The 22,060-nt window shown below is 34.4% G+C and overlaps 1 protein-coding gene across 1 annotated transcript in view; it reads left to right on the plus strand.

Annotated features, from left to right (window-relative positions):
* Positions 1–22,060, plus strand: part of RhoGEF3 (Rho guanine nucleotide exchange factor 3) — a 941,311-nt gene that overhangs the window by 578,556 nt on the left and 340,695 nt on the right. Inside the window, exon 12 of the mRNA XM_072521630.1 lies at positions 7,250–7,355. Within this exon, the coding sequence (XP_072377731.1) occupies positions 7,250–7,355 (106 nt within the window). The remainder of the gene's footprint in view (positions 1–7,249; positions 7,356–22,060) is intronic.

A 22,060-nucleotide genomic window follows, 5' to 3' on the forward strand; every position in this document is an offset into this window, starting at 1 on the left:
TTAAAAGATGGCAAGAAGAATGGAACAACATAGAAGATGTGGCACAGTGGACGAAAATGCTGATCCCGAACATAAGAGATTGGGTGGACTGTGGCCACAGGCGACTGGATTATTTCCTGAAGAAGGTGCTCACAGGACACGGGTGTTTTAGGGCCTACCTCTATAGGATCGGAAAGGCTGATACAGATGAATGCCTATACTGTGGATACTCGGACACTGTGACACATACGATGTTAGATTGCAGCAGATGGATAGTGGAAATTAACAGAATGGAGAGAGAGACAGGTGTGAATTTTGTTACAGTGAGAGAAATGATTGAGAGAATGATTGAAAATAAATTAGTTTGGACTAACATACACAGCTATATCCGTGCAGTGATCAAGAAAAAGGAAGAGGAAGAAAGACTGCTGGACCAACGCTAAAGGTAAGAGTGAATGATGCTGAAAGGTGAAGCTAGAAAAGTGGGTCACACTGTATGAGTTAGAGTGCGTGAGTCAGACTGTGGGGAAGCAGGAAATACCCATCTGGGAATGATGCCGAACTAGGAGCGATAAGTTAGTCTTCTACGCGCTACCTGGAACGAGACAGGGAGCCTCCTTGCTGATGAATAGAGTGTGGATGTGTATGAATGGAGAATGAATGAATAAAGGTAGTGATTCGGAAGTGATGCCGGCCTTACAGCGGCCATTCCGCTTCCGGATCGCTGGATGACAGAGGAGGGTCTGGTTTAGCAGGTAGGCGTTCGCCGTAGACTTGGCGACGAGAGGGCATTTTAAAGTACCTCGGGAACTATCACCGGGAGTACGAAGAACGAATCCTGCACTAAAGTTAGTGTCAGGCGGCGTCCTGGACTGAGATGTCTTTTGAAGATTCCAGACCTCCCCTCTATAAAGACGAAAAAAAAAAGAAGATGAACTCTGAAAGCTCTAGATTGAAGAAAAAGGCTTATCTTATCAAATTTAATCATTTAAGCTTAATAATAATTAAAATAACTTAAAAAACGTGTTTATTAATCTGTATTTTCTTCTTCGTCTTTGTAAGCAATTCTGCTTGTTCATTGGCGGATTATTACCTCTATGGAAGGTTGTCACTCCATCTTTTCCGCGGTCGTCCGATACTTGTTCCGCCGATTGGTGACTTATCTCTTGCTATTTTGACGGCACGGGTCTCCTCCATTCTGCTTATGTGGTTATTCCTTTTTTTTTTTGTATTTTGTGTCCATTCATTTATACACTGTAAGTTACATTTTCTTCTAATGTCTTCTCTTTCGATCTCTTAGCATATGTCCTGTAATTCTTCTCAGTACTCTCATCTCTGTAGTTTTCAGTAGCCTTTGCGTTGTGTCGAGTCTTGTTTTTGAGGCATATGTCATTATTGGTCTTACACGGACTTTATAAATTCTTGACTTCATTTCAGTGTTAATGTGTCTGTTTCGCCATATAGTGTTATTAAGGCATCCTGCCAGTCTATTTGTTGCTTGTACTTGATCTCTAACTTCTTTGTCCAGATTTCCGTAGTTAGACAGTGTAATTCCCAGGTATTTTATTTCCAATACTTGTTCAGTACTGATGCCATCAATTTTTATTTTACATCTGGTTTGTTCTTTGCTGATTACTATTGTTGGCAACTCTGCCTGCTGTTTTGTTGGGTGAATCAGTTGACAGAACTTTTGTCGGTCGCAAGCCCGGATAAAGGAGGAGGGGTCTACAGCCAGGTTAGCTTTCTACTAATATATCTCATAGAAACAGGATTATGCCTCGGAACAGGAATGATTTCACTTACTGACCAATGGCTTAGGGCGGATGAGTTGGGGAGTGGTACGGCATTCTTTTGTCTTGGGATTGAGAAATCAGCCCCGAAGGCGGATGAATCAACAAATTATGGTCAACGGCATAAGAATGCAGAAGGCAAAGGGAAACCACTTCATTAATGGCTCATAGAGCACCCCCAGGAAAATCACCATAGAATTGACACTGCAATTGCAAACCGTTACTAATCATGGAAAGCGGAGGCCAAGATTCGGCAGGAGAGGAGAAACATATTTATACCACGAGGCCTCTCCGGTCGTAAACATGCGAAAAAATCTCGTGAAGAAATTCTAAAAATAAAGAAATCCAATTTTATAATGTGCACATGGAATGTTAGAAGTCTATTTACGGCTGGGAAACGACAACGCAATTCAAGAAATGAAAAGAATGAAAATAGACCTACTAGGAATCAGCGAAATGAGATGGCCAGAGTCAGGATCATGTAAACAGAACGGAAGTGTATTATATTATTCTGGTAACAGCACAGAAGACCCGTACCACAAAAATGGTGTAGGTATATTAACATCAAAACTGAGTAAATATGTGACCAATTTCGTACCAGTCTCGGATAGAATAATATTAGTCCAAATAAATACTCAACCATTTAAAACTAACATACTTCAATTCATGCTCCGACTGCAGATAGAAAATATGACGATGAAATCGAGAAGTTGTATGATCAGATCCAATACATCTTACAGAAGGTTAATAAACACGAAATTTTATATATTATAGGCGACTTCAATGAAAAAATTGGGGAAGATCGACGAGGTCAGACTGTAGGTCCTTAAGGTCTAGGACAACCTAACGATCGAGGACAGAGATTGTATGAATTTTGTAAAGAAAACGTTATGATCATTGCAAACACCTGGTATAAACAACCAAGCGACGACTATACACTTGGAAAGCCCCATTTGATGATGGCAATAACCCTGAGTCCTCAAGAAATTAAATAGACTATATACTTGTAAAGAAGCGTTTCCGAAATGTAATTAAAAAGGTCACTACATTTTCTGGAGCAGATATTGGATCTGATCAACAACCACTTGTAGCAGATATTAAACTAAGGTTAAAACGAATTCAGCGACAAAAACTAAAAACCAATATACTTAACTTTGACGATATAAACATAAAACATAATATTAAAAAAGAATTTAACAATAGAATAAAAAACATTGGAGAACAACTAGAAGATCCAGAAGAACTATGGATTGAATTTAAAAACCAAGTTAATGAAATCTCCACAAACAATGATTATAGAAAAAACTTAATCAAGAGAAATAAATGGATGACAGACGACATCTTGAAATTAATGGAACAACGTCGACTGATAAAACCTAATGAAACAGAATATAGATACCTGCAGAGAAGAATAAAAAAGGAGATCAAATTAGCCAAAGAAAAATGGATGAGGATGGACGAAATGGAGGACGAAATGGACGAAAAAACTAAAAGAAATGAGTAACATATTTAAAAAACGAGTTCCCTCTGTACTCGTTGAAAATAATAACAAAATTATTGTAAATGAGCACGAAATAAGAAAAGACTGGCAGCTGTATATATAAGAGTTGTTTGAAGATTACAGGAATAATATTGACGAATTCTACCAAAACTATACTGACGGCCCAGAAATTATGAAATGCGAGGTAGAACACGCTATAAATAATGCTAAAATTAAAAAAGCTTGTGGTCCAGATAATACACCAACTGAGTTGCTGAAACGAATAGAGGATGATAACATCAAAGTAGTAGTAAGACTTTATAATTCAATATATAACACCGGAGTGATTTTCACAGATTGGCTCAAATCCATATTTGTCGCAATACCTAAAAAACACAATGCGAGAAAATGCTCAGAATATCGATTAATTAGCCTAATGAGCCACACTCTTAAAATTTTCCCAAGAATACTTCACAACAGAAATAGACGCAAATGCGAAGAAGATCTCGAAGATACCCAATTTGGTTTTAGAAATGCTATGGGAACCAGGGAGGTACTTTTTGCGCTTCACATCCTATTACAAAAATGCCGTGACCAAAGAAAAGATGTATTTGCATGTTTCGTGGACTTCGAAAAGGGATCTGATAAAGCACAGCATGTAAAATTAATGCAAATACTGAAAAATATCGGAATAGATGACAAGGATATTCGTGTCATTAAAAATTTGTACTGGAATCAAACTACTATCGTAAAAATTGGAGATAACTACACCGATGAAATCTTTATACAACAAGGAGTCAGACAAGGTTGCATTTTGTCGCCAACATTGTTCAACGTTTACTCGGACCAGTTATTTAAAAAGGCACGTGAGAGACAACCATATGGAATAAAAATCAACGGGGAACTACTTAATGTGATTAGATATGCAGACGATACAGTAATTCCTTCAGATAATATTGAAGGTCTCCAAATTCTGCTTGATCGTATTCACGAGGTAGGAGAGGAAATGGGCATAAAAATAAACTCAAACAAAACCAAATTTTTAGTGTTTAGTCGTGACCCACATCCCGATGCAAAGCTTCAATTAAACGGAGTCCAAGTTGAGAAAGTCCACAAAATGACATATTTGGGAACTGTGATAACGGACCAACTAGATCCAGACATAGAAATAAAACGTAGAATAGCAATGACTAAAACTACTTTTATGAAAATGAAGTCATTTCTTTGTAATAATCATCTCAGTTTAGAACTAAGACAAAGAATGGTTAAGTGTTATGTTTGGTCCGTACTTTTGTATAGTCAAGAAGTGTGGACGATAAAAGTATCGATCATGAACAAAATTGAAGCATTGCAAATGAGGGTTCATAGACGAATGCTGAAGATACCTTGGACAGCAAGTAAAACTAATAAAGAAGTACTAAAGAGCGTCAACAAAGATAGAGAACTGCTAAAGACCGTTAAACATCGAAAAATGTCTTATCTGGGACATATAGTAAGGGGAAGTTGATATAAAATATTACAACTGATCCTTAAAGGTAAAATAGAGGGCCGTAGAGGTGTAGGAAGAAAACAAGTTTCTTGGTTAAAAAACATTCGTGAATGGACAAAGATAACAAATGCAGGACAATTATTCCATATTGCAGAAGATCGAGAAGCCTTTGCAATGGTGATCGCCAACGTCGGATAATTCTAAGAACCATTTAAAATATTAAAAGTTCAAGTTTAGACAAAAAAAATTTAAAAACGATTTCTCTAATAATGAGCCAATCATGATGCTCCAAAGATAAACGTTTTACTATTTCAAAAACTGAATTCATAAATTCAAATTTATGAAAGTCGCAATATCTCCGGCTCTAATCAACAAAAATGTATGTTTGTTTTTAGTTTGGGGTATCTCGTGGTATATATCTATTTAGTTAATTTGTTAATTGTTTATTTAACCGAGTAATTTATTTAAACAATTTAAATTAAATATACATTTTACAATTTAATTTTACTTATTTAATTTAATTAAACATACAAATATAATTTACACAAATTAATTGTTATAAACTTTGTATAATTATAAATAAAAATTATGGAATTAATCTGTATAGCTAACTAACGTATTACAATGTACTTACTTAGTTTTACTATTTTGATTTATAATTATATAAAGCTTATAACAATTAATTTGTTTAAAATATATTTGTAATGTTTGTCAGTCAAAAAAAGTAATTGTAAAAATAATAAGCATAATTCAAGAAAAATTAACATGTATAAATTTGATATTTAAATAAAATAAATTTTATTGCGAAATTTATTATTAAAGGATAATATTTATAACTATAATACATAAATATTTAAGTTATCTATCATTTCATAACCTTTTCTACTAATAATAATCAGAGAAAAGAAAAATTGTGCAAAATAAATTTATTTTCTTCAAACGTCAAATAATGATGACATTACTTATCTAACTTGATCCTGTCAAAGTTTGATGTCTCCGCCGGCAGCAGTTTTTTTTCCCATTTCTTTACGGCGGAGGGAAAAATGTTGTCATGCAACAATATGAAACATGTCACAAAGCAACAATACAAATGTCATTAACAACAATTAAACATCATTTTTATTTATAGTAATATTAAAAGTACAATTAGTTAATGAGGTATTTTCAAAATTGAAACCGTGCAAAAATGTTCCCGACTCTTGATACGCATTGGTAATTGTTGATGATACTGATGGTCGAGAACAACTTCCAGCAATCATTCCCGATGTTGGCGGCTTGCGAACAACAATAAGCTGTCTTTAATAATTGCAAACAACTGTCAAACAACTGTAACCAGGGAGACGTAAATCCCACCGACGACTTAATTATTTTAATTTCTAACATCTAGACGACTTTGATAGTTGTCACAGTTAATTTCGAGTAAAAATAGCGTATGAATTGTACTATTTATGGTTGAAAATTGCTACGTTTGAAGAAAAAATAGTATACTTTATTCGGCAAAGAAGCGACTTTTCTTGACTTGCCCTCTATTACGCGCCTCACTTCGTTCGGCGCGTAATATCGGGCGCGTCAAGAAAAGTCATGCTTCTCCCCCTCATAAAGTAATATACTATTTTAAATTGTTAAAAAAATTAAACAATTTTTAATTATTATTAAATAAACAATTCACAAATTAATAAATAAATTTTTATAATCTATGCTTATAATATGTTGAAATAGTAAAATCGAGAAATAAACATGGCCTAAGTCGGTTTCTAAGGATCATAGGACATTGTATGTGTTTAAATCCGTACAAAAATGCTAAGATTTTGAGCAGAACAATTAAGTATGTTCCCTTTAGGTGAAATCTTATGATATTATAACCTCGTGTCATTACTTTAATAAATGTAACCATGATTGTCATCTAATTTAAAGATTTCTAAACCTATTTCAGTAGCTAGTTTGACAATTTTTTAAAATGTAAGCATTTTCCACATTTTTAGAAATTTAACAGTCAAAATTTTACCTATTTTTGTGTCTTTTTAAAGTGGAAATATACTTTCAGGTTTCACTGATGATGGTCCAACTGGACCAAAAACGTTTTTGAAAAATTGTAATCCTTTTGGATAAATTTTATTTATTTTTTTTAATAAAATAAAATATACAATCATACACTAGAAGTCTTTTCTTCTGTAAGTTGTTTTTATTAAAAATAATATTGAACATTTGTTTTTTGGTTAATAATATAAAAAATTAAAGTAACCATTTTCTTATGTTTACAAATTTTCTAAAAGTATATATATTATTTAATTTTTTTATAATATTAGTCGCATCAACTAAAGATTATTAGCGACATGTTACATTGAGGTACAATACTTAATTAATTAACAATAGATGAAAAAGTTGAGTTTCTTTAAAGGAAATTTACAATATTATTTATGATTTGATGTTTTTTGATGTTTTATGTTGTGAATGTTTTTAATTCTATCCCAATGTTGGAATGACGCACTCTCACCTCCCGTTTTGTTTTAGTGGCACTCTTCCGTGGCAAAGGCATGGAGCCGAAAGTGTCGGTTCATCCCCTGGTTTACCCCGCAAACTACCCACCCCAGAGCTATCACACACTGCCCCTGTGACAGTAAGTATTTTTTTAATGTAATTTTTATTTACACCCTGCATGTGGCTTTAATATAGAATTTTAGAGAAGTTCTTAACAGGTTGGGAAAGAGCTCATGGAAGATGGTTAGGAATTATGGTAAGAGGTTTCTTACAATATGTTTAAGGCAAATACGTAAGTAAGATCTGAGCAACTAAGACCTTACCTGATTACATACTAGTTATTTAAAGTTTCACCACTATGAAGTAAAATAAAGAAAAGCTTTTAATTTCATCGTTGGTTTATTGTTGCCAGCGATCGCCAGAAATAGTATTCCGTTTTACCCGATATAGTGATTTTATTAACTTCTTTTATCCATATATCGGATATAAGTGTTATAAAACAATATATTATTTCAACAAGAAAATATATTAATACTAATGTATAGGAGATGAGTCAATACCCACAATCTCAAGTATAAACTAAAAACAACATGAAACAAACAATCAACAGCTAATATCAAACAAGAGTTAAAATCAAAATTAACAGTTATTTAACCAACAATTGTATTAATAAGGGCGATTAACAATTGAGATATATTAACGCGCGAGCGAAGCGAGTGCGTTAATGTTCGACATTGTTAATCGCCATTTTAATTCACGAGTTCGTTACAAAACTTTTCCGTCGACCATACTTTTCAGAAATAAAAATATCTTAGTTTAAATTTTTATCATAGCACACTACCACCTAGCATTGAAACTTCCGTGTTAAGGAATAAAACAATGATTGGCGCATCACCTAGTGATCGGGCGCGTAACTATATATACATGGCGCTAAATTCAAAAGTTTAGTAATATTACATAGGATTGTGAACTCATTTTAAAGTAAAGGAAAATCGATATAATCCTAAAATAACAAGAAAAATCCCTATCCTATACGATAATAAATATTTTTCGTATACTTTTTGGGTTTTCTTGTTATGTTGGGACTATATTTATTTTCCATTACAATAAAATGCCAAAGTGGTTAAAAAAATTACAGAATAAAATATAGAATAAAATCTTTATTTATAAAAATGTTACAAGAAATGTTATATGTGTTACAAGAAATATTAATAATACAAGCCATGTGTAGTATAATTTAGTTTTCTTAATGTTGTGACAAGAACGGGTCAGTATTTAAATAATTGTTTTGTCATTCTTATCAAGTTTTATGTGAATAAAAGTCTAATTCTGCAAAAGACATTTTACTACAATTTTATTCGCCTAAATTTACAATGGGGAAGTACTTTAGACCAGATAAACTAGAGGCTGGTCCAAACTGTCAAACTTCCACCAAAGAATTGAAACATTAGTAAGTATATAACATTTAAGAATTTTTTAGAAAGCAATGAATCTAAAGATAAATCCCTAGAAGATAAAGATAAGTACATGCTTTTAAAAAATTAATCTACGATTACGTAAGCGAAGCAATCAATCTGGAAAACCAATTGCTTTTTTCACACATACCCTCACAGATTCTGAATAAAAACATTATGCAATTGAAAAAAAAAGCAAATGAGTTGAAGTATTTAAAAAATGCAGACATTATCTGGTAGAAAAGCAATTCTAACCAATTACAGATTAAATCACTATTTGGTTTATATAGAATGACGGTATATATCAAATCTAACAAGGAGAACTAGCTTTACTTCACAAGAATTTATTAATTATCTACACTCTAAAGGAATATATTTAAGTAGAACAACACCATATAATCATGAAGGAAATGGTTAAGTCGAAAAATACAATGAGTTATATGGAAATTGGTGAATCTAGCATAGAAAACCAAAAATTTAGAATTCACTTAATGGAAAACTGCTTTACCATGTGCTCTGCACTATATACGAAGTTTACTGTTGAATTGTTAATTATTGAATCAAGATAATGATGAAGGTCCAAATAACACACTAGAGAATTCCACTACTAAATAAATACCAGATGAGACAGAAAATTTACCTGTTCAAAAACCTGATGATAATGATGAACCAAGATTGGAAAATTCAGATTTTCATTCTAGCTGTAAATCAGCTGGAGCTAAAAATAAACCAAAATAGTTGCAATATTTTTGTTCAAAAATAGGGACGGGTGAATGTAGTATAATTTAGTGTTCTAAATGTTGTGACAGGAACTTGTCAGTATTTAAATATTTTTTTTGTAATTCTAATGTCAAATTAAAGCCTAATAAGCAACAGACAGCCATCAGACATTCTGAGTTTTTTGTAGTACTTTCATCCTAATGCAATAACACACACTATCAGTGGTCAGTGAAAACTCTTACAGTCTGGCGTTCTACTCACAGAAAGAGAGAACTCAAGGACCCTGCTAAGTTGGAAACAGAACAATTAAATGATTTAGTTCTAGAAAGAAGTTTATATACATTTATACTCATACTATATGTTATATATTTATATGATAATACTTTTATTCTTATAATCAGAATCATAATATAAGTTCCAGAAAAATATTCTGGTTATCAACAAAATTATGATTTTGATTAGATTAGCAAAATATTGCTTCTTGCAAAAAGAAAACCCAAGAATGAGGAATAACCGAATGATAGCAAATAGAAAAAACGAACAAAAAAAAAGAACAATGGATAAGGTAAATAATTTATTTCTAAGGTATGCTTAAAGTTTTCACCCAGAATGTAAGCTTTGCTAAAACCTGATATAGTAACTTTATTTGCTCAGTATAAACTCCAAACAACAGAGGATAATAATGTTTTTATGCCTGAAATGACAAACACAATTACAATCAACAGATTTTTTCACCAGTATGTCATCTTAAGATCAGACATCCCATCTCTATCATCAACAGAATAGGAAAGATCCCTGTCAACACATTCAAATTTATTTATTCATAACTCTGAACGCCTTACCGCTGTCTATGTGGATGCAGGCTAATATACGGGACAAGCCGATTAAATGTTACAACTTAGTGGTTAAGTACACAGCATTTTAAGATAATAAAATTAAATAATGTGAAATAAAAATATATTATGTACACAAACACATGCATGTACACATACATATATATATAAGTATATATATATATATATATATATATATATATATATATATATATATATAATTAAACATGTAATGACATTTTAAAACCTATAAACCCAACAGTTAGTTCTATGATTCTAAAATCCAGCACAAACAATAAAGATGGAAAAATAACATAACAAAAATAAAAAAATATGTAAAGTATTACCTAGTTACAATAAAAACATGAAGTAAATTACACAGTTAAGTTTCCAAACTCTATGGTACCAGTAACTCTTCTACTAATATTTATATATTTATTGAGGGACATATTAAATACATTTACATTTAGGTTGTTTAACAAAGATAAGTATCTATTCAGTGGGCTATTAGCACCATAGGTTGTTCTACAAAATGGAACATTAAAAGTACATAGATGAGGCAAACCATGGTAATATGGTACTCTAAGACCAATCTCACTCACAAGAGAGGGACAGATCCCTCCTCATACTTAAAGCAGGCAAGCTCATAGACCTCTCCATGATAGTGTAGTCATGGTCTGCTAATATAATCCAACTTTGAAAGGCGCACACCTGTAGAAATTTATGCCGAACCCTCTCTAAGGTGATGCTTTTTAAGATAGTTGTTGAACCACCACCTACAAATAATTCAAATACTAAGCTAAGTAAGACTGGTTTTATAATATATAATTTTAGGTTAAATTTATATACTAATTTTATAGTAAAAGGTCAGATATAATGTGAATAAGAATATAGGTCAGTGATATAATAGTTCTTACCTGGTCCTGGTAAAAACAAACTCGGAACGGCTGTTCTCGTAATACCGCTATTTCCAACATTGACTATATCTTCCTCTTTAAAATGACTAGCGCATACACGAAAATTGTTATAAATAGTTTCTTTTGCAGCATTCTCTAATTAGGGCTCTTAACAGCATTCACCCATTTATCAAACATATCCATATAATGTCCTGGACTTAAAAAAGTAGTATCAAAGAATATAGACGCTTAAGCGTCTATATTCTTTGGTAGTATCCATGCAATCTGGAACACATCTTTTTTGTTCAGTTCTTCGTCTCTACATTGTTATTCCATGTAATGTGTTCGATTCCATAATAAAAAATCGTCGAAAATTGTACGATTTTGCACTATTTATACAAAAAATTTTAAATTATAAAATAAATTATAAAAAATAAAACAAATACAAATATGGCGCCGTATTTGTCTAAACTCAACTTTGACTTGATCACAGCACACTCACTCCGTGCAGGAACGAGACTAGCAGCGCCACCAAGCGAATGGGCGCCTAATCCGAACATGATTTGACCTTGGCTATCCCTGTTACCAATCTAGATGTAATTTATCTATGTTTTTATTTACTTAACGATAAATAATGACATACAATGACAGACAGTACTTACAGCGGCTACTTCATTTTAAATAATTTGTTAGTGGGAATATAAATAGGTATGTTTGGTCGCTTACACCACAGGTAACTGCCAATCACAGAGCGTTAAATGTGGTTAAATTAATTTATGCAAGCAATGTATGTTGTGTTGCATATAATAAAATCGTTCATTATTAGAAAATCATTCATTAACAGGGGTCATTAATCAATGATTTTGAGGGTGTTAAAATTGATCATAAATGGATGGTCGACGGAAAATTAAACTAAACCAACAACTATAACGCTAATTAAGCAAGAGAGCTGATACTATATAATATAATGTTAATTAAATGAGAACTGTAAAATGAATTAAGTGGGAGAATTAACACAATATACAATATATTGAGATATCACTGGCATTCCATTAGACTGATTAGAGCCAGTGCCACTGTGAACGACTAGATCAGAAATACTTCCGTATGATACGAGCTACAGCAAGGTAAAGCATTTTACCTGGTAGGTAAAAGAAATAAGACTTACTCACAATCAGTTTAATTTTACTACCAAAATGACCGGTTTCGCTTTCTACACTTTGCAAAGCATCTTCAGGTCAAACGGTACAAAGTAAATTGTACCTGAAAATGCTTTGCAAAGTGTAGAAAGCGAAACCGATCGTTTTGGTAGTAAAATTAAACTGATTGTGAGTAAGTCTTAGTTTATTTCTTTTACCTATATGAAATTTTATACAAAGAAGTATTCCAATTTCGGAAGGGTTAAAGTAGAGTTGTAACTGCATCCCATAAAAAAATATGATCCACGTCAAAATCATATGCTGTTGTTGAGTAAATTATACAATCGTATTTACGTCTCTTAAAGTGAGAGACGTGGTTGCCGTCCAGACCGTAACTTCTTGAGAATTATCGTGTTCATCGTTTTATTCATTTTATTCATTTTCCAGTATTATCGAGATAACAGGTTTTCCTGTTCTGTAAGTTCACTTTCATTGGCGTCAAGAACTTATTCAACATACCTGACTTCAGATTTTTAAAACCATCATGTATTTCGTGCATCTCTTGTAGACCATCATTGACTTCCGTTATTTTATCGGTCACAGCTGAGGACCTAGAAAATTATAGACCTATTAGCCTGTTGAACCTAGCAGTTGATAACAACTGTATTCAACAACATATATGTAACTGGAAAAATACCCCAAAGCTGGTTAAAGTCGACCTTCGTGACCATACCAAAAAAAGTAAATGCCGAGACATGCGAAGACTACAGAACAATTAGCCTAATGAGCCACTTACTTAAAACGTTCTTGAAAGTGATACACGGCAGAATATATAAAAAATGCGAAGAACAAGTATCATGGACGCAGTTTGGATTCCGCGATTCCTTAGGCACCCGAGAGGCTCTATTCGCTGTCCAAGTGCTTATACAAAGATGCAGGGATGTTAACTGTGATGTGTCACTTGTTTTATCGACTACAAAAAGGCATTTGATAGAGTAAAGCATGATAAACTTATAAACATCTTGAAAGAAGTGGGGTTAGATGATAGGGACTTAAGAATCATCTATAATTTATATTACAACCAAACAGCCAATATTAAAGTGGATGACCAATTGACAGAGGCAGTCTCCATAGATAGAGGAGTGAGGCAAGGATGCATACTGTCCCTGGTGTTATTTAATATATACTCTGAATATATCTTCGAGCAAGCGCTAGGCGAACTACAAGAAGGCGTATTAGTCAACGGAATACGTCTAAACAACATTAGATATGCCGACGACGCAGTAGTTTTTGCAGATAGTCTGGACGGTTTGCAAAGAATAATGTCGCGTATATCAGATATAAGTAGAGAACACGGACTTGATCTTAATTCGAAGAAAACAAAGTACATGGTAGTCAGTAAGCGCGAAATATTAAATACACAGCTTTTGGTTAACCAACATCCAATTGACAGAGTGGACAGCTACACATACCTTAGTACCAACATTAACAGCCAATGGGATCACTAGAGTAAAATAAAACAACGCATAGAAAAAACGAGATCGGCGTTCATAATGATGAAGTCTCTTTTCAGAAGTCACGATTTACCACTTGCTACCAAAATCTCTCTCATTAGATGCTATGTATTTTCTACGTTATTATACGGAGTAGACGCCTGGACACTTTCCGAAGCTTCTTTAAGAAAACTCGAGGCATTCGAGATGTGGTGTTACAGACGTATTTTAAGAAGTTCATGGGTGGATCATGTGACTAATGTTGAGGTCCTAAGTAGAATAGGCAAGGAATGCGAGATTATTAACACCATCAAAAAGCGCAAACTAGAATATCTTGGCCATCTTATGAGGAATGAACAGAGATACGGCTTGTTGCAACTCACATTCTTCAGGGCAAGGTATTTGGAAAGAGAGGACCAGGGAGAAGAAGAATATCTTGGCTTCAAAACCTGAGAAAGTGGTTTAATACATCGACAACCGGACTATTCAGAGTAGCAGCAAGCAAAGTTAGGATAGCCATCTTGATCGCCAACATCCGGAACGGATAGGCATCGTAAGAAGAAGAAGAAGAATGTTTAAAGGTGGTCCTTAGAATGAACTGGACAAAAACTAAGTTTATGACAAATATGGTCCCCAATAACCATTTAACTATTCCAGACAAAGTGGTAGAACTGGTAGAAACTGGAGAGAACTGGAGAAATATACGTATTTGTGTCATAAAATAAGAATCAGCAGGGATAACCAAACATGTGAAATCCAAAGACGAATTACTGTAGCGTGGGCAGCCTTTACAAAACTGCGCGACACACTTAGCGCCAACATACTAATAAGCCTCAGAAGAAAAGTATTTGTCCAAGGCGTATTATCGGTCATGACCTATGGGGCGAAAACTATGACTCTTACCAAGACTACGGCTTCGAAATTGATAGTGGCACAGAGACGAATGGAACGGTTTATGCTGGGAGTGACGTTGCGGGACCGAATAAGAAACGAAATCTGCGAAGAAGGACGAGTATTGCTGATGTTGTGGAGCGCTGGGCAGGCCATGTAGCGAGAATGCATGACTCACGATGGACGAGCAAAATTACAAATTGGAGGCCAAGTGCAGATAAACGTAGTAGAGGAAACCATCTACACGTTGGGCTGAGGACATCAGGCGTATCACCAAAAATGGGCAACAAAAAGCACAAAATCGTAAGGCATGGAGATGTTTAAGGGAGGCATATGTTCAGCAGTGGACGTGATAAATGAAGTCTTGATGATCACGATAATGGGTCGCGTTTTCAGTGTCGCTTCCCTGTAGAAATATTCTCTGCCGGGTTCGTAGAAATGTGTCTATCCGCTACCCTAATAATTAAGATGCCATTACAAATTTACTAAAAACCATTTCCAAAAATAAAGTTGTTGCCTCAAAATATTATTTCATTCCTATACATGAGCTGCTGAAATTAGGTCTTATCGGAGTTCTTTAACTTACTAAACGCTATAATTTTATAGACGCGTTGTTATTAATTAATAGGCTATTTGTGTGACTGATTTTATAGACAGAGGTAATTAGGCATCAGTCTCTTCCTATAAATCCTCCCTGTTGTTGTTACTTTTTTTTATACCATTGCCTGTCTTTAGAAAAGTCTAAAATAAGAAAAACTGCACTTCTTGAGATGAAGGGAGTGTCCCAGTCAACAAATCTCTATTTTTGCTTTAACAATGATTAAATCTATTAAATAATAAGGATATAAAATCAGGTGCTTTATTAACCATAACATTATCAGTTATATTAATTCATATTTGATCGATTGATTAGTAATTAAATTCTTATTATTTTGAGAGGGCCGATTGTTCGAACGCTAATCAAAACTTTATTGAAATCAAATATTTAATTAAAATCAAATACGTCACATTTTGGGGTTATGTTGACTGATTTATTTTATTCAATTTTATTATTTTGCGTTATAATTTAAAATAAACCATAATTAAACTCTATCTGATGTTAATTTCATGTTTTTATTTACAAATCAATAATAATAATAAGCAATTTTTAATAATTTTGACAGCTGCTGTGACGTATTTGATTGTAATTAAATATTTGATTACCATTAAGTTTTGATTAGCGTTCGAACAATCGGCCCTAGATGTCTAAATATTTTATTTAATCTATTTATACTGTGTAGTTATTTAGCTATTACATATATTTAATAAAAATTTATCGGAACGTAAGATTTTTAATAAAAAATAGACCTAATCGGTTTAACCCTTTATGAAGTATTATTTTCAACTTTCGACAGCATTCATACTAAGTTTTCAGTTATTGTATAATATCAGGTCAATTAGCAATTAAGCGATTCCGAAACTTTCTCCACTTTCTCATTATATTAACTGTCTAAAATTAAACTAACCCCAAACGAAGTTAGGAAATTTCAGAAGGCCTGGCGCTATGTTCATTAATCTTCTAAAGGTGCTCTTTCCGTCAAAGTCTTAAATTTCAGTAGCTGGCTAACTTTATTAACCAATCCTGTATTGATAATCATCATCATAATATAAGCAAAATATGTTGTTGCCAACATCAATTAATTTAAAATAATTTTAATAAATAAATGCTTTATTGGTAATAACCAATGTCAACAAACTATAAAATATATACAGTGTGGAAAGCACGTGATGATTTTATAAGTGGATAAGTAGTAGAAAATAACACTAAACGCGATAGAATGTTACGTTCCAAATTTAAAGTAGAAAGTCCCACCTCTATTTTATCAAAATTTAAATAATTCAGGACGTGTAAGAGCGGTTGCCTATAATATATTATAAGCAAGGTGGCGAAAATAAAATTAGTAATTTTTAAATAGGGGTAATGTCTGGCAAATTGTGCTGAAGTTAAGGGAACACGTCCTCTTTTTTGTGAAGAAACTAATTTAGATCGTTCTTTCTAGAGTTATCTTGGAAGAATTGGGATCATAAAATTGAAATTTTTGAATCTCGGTATTATTCGGTGACCTCCGTGTGTCAAGTTGTCAAGTGTTCGGAAAGACGACGGAAAGAAAGTGATTCCAGATTTGACGGTGTTACTGAAAGGTTGGGCTAGATTAAAAACGGCATTTTGTTTTTTTGCTTTTGCTGCTGTTCCATGTGGGATCTGGACTAGTCCGAACCGTGTGGATATTCAAGGGGATTTGCTGCCTTCGTGGAAGGGTTTTTTTGGAATATCCACAATTTCGCTAAAAAAAGCGGATCTACAGTACACGTGAATACCGGGAGTCGTATTTAGATCAAGAAATTAGCCTTAATCACGAGTCCAAATAGCCGGCTACGCTTCGGTCCAATTTGGGATATTTCAAACCCCTAATCTGGCTAAGAAGGGTGAGTGTTAGAACATTTCGTTTTTAATTAATTAAAAAGTTGTAGTTATTTTTTTATCCCATCTCTAAAAAGCTATTCACATTTTTATCAGTTTTCATACATTCAAGTTCGGAGACAAGTTTTTTTTTGTATTGCTCCATTATCGCCAAAAGGCAGATAAACAAAGTGTTAAAATCAATATATTTATTTCCAAATAATTATTTTAGACACAGATGGTAATTAATGTTTTCTTGCTTCAGGGTTGGTTGGTTTGTTTGTTTTTTTCTGCTTCTTCTTCTTCGTATTTTTCCGTCTGGCTGTAATTTTTAACTTTTCAACATTGTCACACAAGTCTATGTACAGCGACAAGCGTATGGGATTTTGGATTGAAGACACGCTGAACTATAACTGGAATTCCACGCGGTGAAGTATATGAAAATTCGAGGTATGGATCGATAATTAATTTTCAACGGAAGATTTAAGCGCCGTCTAATTTGGTTTGCGGAATACAATAGTTTTTTTAAAGATTATTTGCTGTTAGTTTTTATTTTCATATTTACAAATACTTTACAGATTTTTTTTAAAGATAATTTGCGGTTTATTTTATTAATTCAATATTTACACATACCTATTTTAATTTTGTAAACTGCGTCTAAGGGGGGGTTATATATTTGAGATTTATTTTTTTTATATTATTTTCTGCGCACGCACTTGAGCTCACGTGGTGTCCTATTTGCGTTAATTATTTTTTTTGGTTGGTATTGAACCGCACACCCCTTAGCGTCCGGTACTTTTGATACGTCTTACCTTTCATTTTGTTCTGTTAAATAGAAATAACTTATGAATTTTTGTTAGGCAAGTAGAAGCCGCATTTTTATATTATTTTTTTATTAAGCCTATGGTAAAGTTAAATAATATTGTAATATGTAGTATGTATGTATTTATTTTCAACTATTTTGGGAATCTATTTATTAAAATTGACTAAATTCTAATCTGACAATTTCATTTATTTTTTTTTTATTTATTCAGGTTGTATACTGTTACTTAGTATTTTAGTAGTAAACCTATTGGTAAGTTGGTGGTTTATTGAATAGTAACGTAGGGAAGGCTGTGGGCCAATTTACCTGGCGCCCCTGATATAACTTCGGATTTTTTTTGTTTTGTGGACCGCACGACCATCTCCACTGTTTTGTCTAGCCGCGAGCCATTCCCAGACTGTCACCGTATAGTACTTTTCTTTCCGGGTGTACGTCTGATTTATATTTGGTACATTTTGTAATTTTTTTTATATAGATTCGGTTTTGTACGCCACATATTTTGGCGCCCAACGTGGGGCCCTTAATTAATTAACCTTTTTTTGTCAACCCCTTGTGTAGATTCCTTTTAATTAGTTAACCTAACGTGTTTGGGCTTTAATTGACTAACTTTGATTTATTTACTTTACCACTGGTTTTGCACTTAGTAGTAGTCTTAGAACTTCGTGTTTAGTGGAAGTGTATGCCAAGAAGTGCTTACTAGTTTTTTTTTGTGTGACGTGAAGTTGGAAGAAGCCAAAAATGGAACTTTAAAAGAAGATACTTTGAAGTGGTGTTGTGGAACTTAGAAGAATTATGGATATATTAGGACTTTGAAATATTTCTATTTCAGTTGGAGTTCAAATTTATTTTTTTGAGAAGTTGGACTTCGAAATTCTACATTGTGGTTTAACTTACTTATGTTAGGGAATGTAAAATCTTTTTTTGAGATTATGTTGTGACTTGTAATTTGTTCTGAAACAATGAAATTTTGAAAATCTTTTGTGAAATTTTATAGATTGAATAAAGCGACTATTACTTTTATTTTGCTTTTGGTTTGCTCCCATTAATAAAGTAAACTGTACCTGTGTGTTAATATTTTTACTTATATCTTGATTTTGTTTGAATATTTGCTCCTTTCGGTTGATACATTTTTTTAAATTTTGAACTTTGTCAAGATGGTGCGAAAACTTGTACCCAACTACTTAAGGAAAGAGGAACTGGAATATGAACTCAAAATTCGTGGAGTGTCTACTGGCACTGTTGAGTCTATGAGGTCTAGTCTGTCTGATGCACTTAGTCGTGAGGCAGCAAATGAAAGCTTTAGATATCCTGAGCACCCATTCACCTTTTCACAGGATAAAACTGCAATCGAGACTAAACTTGCGGAGCTGAATACGGCTGTTGGAAAGTTTGCCGGAACTCCTACTTGTGCTGAGTCCTTGAGATTGCGGACACAGATTAACCATGTCTTGGGGAGAATTGATCTTATGGTAATGCCAACAGGTGATGATGCAGACGCAGCCCAGGTTGTTAAGTCAGACTTTCTTGCTGAGATTTTGAAGTTGTCACAGGATTTACATGATAAGCAGCATCCAATCGGATCTGGTTCGGTACCAGTAGCGCTCGATGTGATTTCGGTTTTAAATCAGTCTTTTCAGGCAGGGGTAGGACAAGTTCATGCTTCTTCTCCTGGAGCGATGTCACAAGCTGGTAATAATGTTTTTTCAGGGTCTGTCTCTAGTTTTTCTTCTGGGATGATACTTCCTCATAAATGGGGAATAGAAAAGTTTTCAGGTTCTGCTAGGGGTATGTCTATTTCTGCATTTTTTGAGATGGTGAATGAATTGAGTCTCGCTCGTCATGTACCAGATAGTATACTTTTGGAATCAGGTATAGATTTATTTTCGGATAAAGCCTATCAGTTTTATAAAGATGTTCGTCTACGTGTAGGGAGTTGGGCTGAATTAGTTGAAGAGTTTCGTAGGGAGTACCTGTCAGCTCACCATGGGGAAGCGCTTTTTGAAGAGCTTCGGAGGAGAACTCAGCATTCGTCTGAGACTATTGGAGTTTACTTGGCAATAATGAATAGTTACTTTAATCGCTTGCGTTGTCATGTTCCAGAGGAAGTTAAATTGTCTATAGTTATTAGGAATTTGCATCCGTTCTATCAAGATAGATTACGTGATCCTTTGCCAGCTACCTTGGAGGAACTTCGTGTTCTATGTCGCAGTATGGAGGAAAGACGTGATTGTATTAGGAACTATGTTGAACCGAATAGTAGGAAAATGAATACTTTGGAAAAGGACCTAGCTTATATCAGTGTGGATGCTGAAAGTTGTAGTAGTGTTAGTGAGGGTCCTGTTGCTTCATCCGAATCGGAGTCAGCTAGAGGAAAGTTTAGGACTTTAGTCTGTTATCGTTGTAATCAGTCAGGCCATAAGGCAGTAGGGTGTTTAATGAAGAAGGAGGCTGTTCACTGTTTTAAGTGTAAGAAAGAAGGGTTTACAGTCAGAACTTGTCCTTCGTGTAATTCGGGAAACGGAAGGAAGCGCACCTAACTGGTCGAAGAGGTGTTGCCGACGTTGACTCGACCAACCTACGTCCTATTTTAGACTTTATTTTACATCATTCCGAAGGAGATGAACGTCCATATTTGAAAGTTAAAGTCTTAGGAAAGGAAATTTTGGGATTATTGGATTCTGGTGCTTCAAAGACCATTGTAGGAAGAACTGGTTGGAAATTTTTACAAAACTTGGGTTTAGAGTTGGATACTTCGAAGAAGACCGTTTGTAGAGTGGCGAATGGTCAGATGTGTGAATCGTTGGGGGAATGTTTAGTACCTTTCATGGTTAGGGATCGCTTGCGTGTCTTGCCAGTATTAGTTATTTTGGACGTACCGCACATTCTGATTTTAGGATCTGATTTTTGGCGTGTTATGGGTATCGTTCCAGATTTGAGGCATAACGAATGGTATTTTTCGGACGCTCCAGCAATGGTAGGTTCAGTGGATCATCTCCGAGGTCAAACTATTTTGACCGATGCAGAGAAGTCGCAATTGGATGAAGTTATTAATAGAAGTCGTGAACTAATGGGCACTTCTCTTGGTTGTACTGATGTCACTGAGCATGTGATTGTTTGTAAATCTGCACCCATAAAACAACGTTACTATCCTGTATCCCCAGTAATCCAAAGCCATATTGATAAAGAGCTAGAAGATATGTTGGCGAAAGGAGTAGTGGAGCGATCGAATAGTGCTTGGTCGTCCCCGATTCTCTTGGTGAAGAAAAAGGTTCCAGAAGGTGAAGAACCAAAATGGAGGTTCTGCGTAGACTATCGAAAGCTTAATGCCGCAACAGAGAGGGATGGCTACCCATTACCGTACATCTCTAATATTTTAAATAAATTAAAGAACGCGCATTATCTTTCCACCATAGACATTAAGTCGGCGTATTGGCAGGTACCTGTTGCTAAGGCTTCCAGGCCTTATACTGCTTTTACGGTTCCTGGTCGAGGTCTTTTTCAGTTTTGCAGAATGCCTTTTGGATTACATAATGCCCCGGCTACATGGCAGAGGTTGATAGATCGTGTCCTCGGTCCGGAGTTGGAACCCTATGTTTTTACTTACTTGGATGACGTGGTCATCGTGACAAAGTCTATTGAAGAACATGTAAGGATCTTAGAGGAAGTCTTTAGACGCTTGAGAGAAGCTAAGTTAACCGTTAGCTGGGATAAATGTCAATTTTGTAGACCGGAACTAAAGTATTTGGGTCATGTGGTTGATAGGAATGGACTACATGTTGATGGTGATAAGGTCAAGGCTATGCTACGTATCCCAACACCCACATCCGTCAAGGAAGTTCGTAGCATCATAGGCACATTTTCCTGGTATCGAAGATTTATTCCTTCCTTTGCGACACTACTAGCTCCAATTACAGCGATATTGAAGAAAGGAAGAAAATTCAATTGGACCCCGAGTTGTGAAGAATCTTTTCAGAAAATAAAAGAATGTCTAGTTTCTGCTCCGATACTTAATTGTCCTGACTACAATTTGCCTTTTGTTGTCCAATGTGATGCCTCAGGATATGGAGTGGGCGCCGTGTTATTGCAGCCAGGCCCGGATGGTGACGAAGTAATTAGTTTCCTGAGCAGATCACTAACGCGTCAAGAAAGGAATTT

The sequence above is a fragment of the Diabrotica undecimpunctata genome, chromosome 2 (genome assembly GCF_040954645.1).
Source record: "Diabrotica undecimpunctata isolate CICGRU chromosome 2, icDiaUnde3, whole genome shotgun sequence".
Lineage (NCBI taxonomy): Eukaryota > Metazoa > Arthropoda > Insecta > Coleoptera > Chrysomelidae > Diabrotica > Diabrotica undecimpunctata.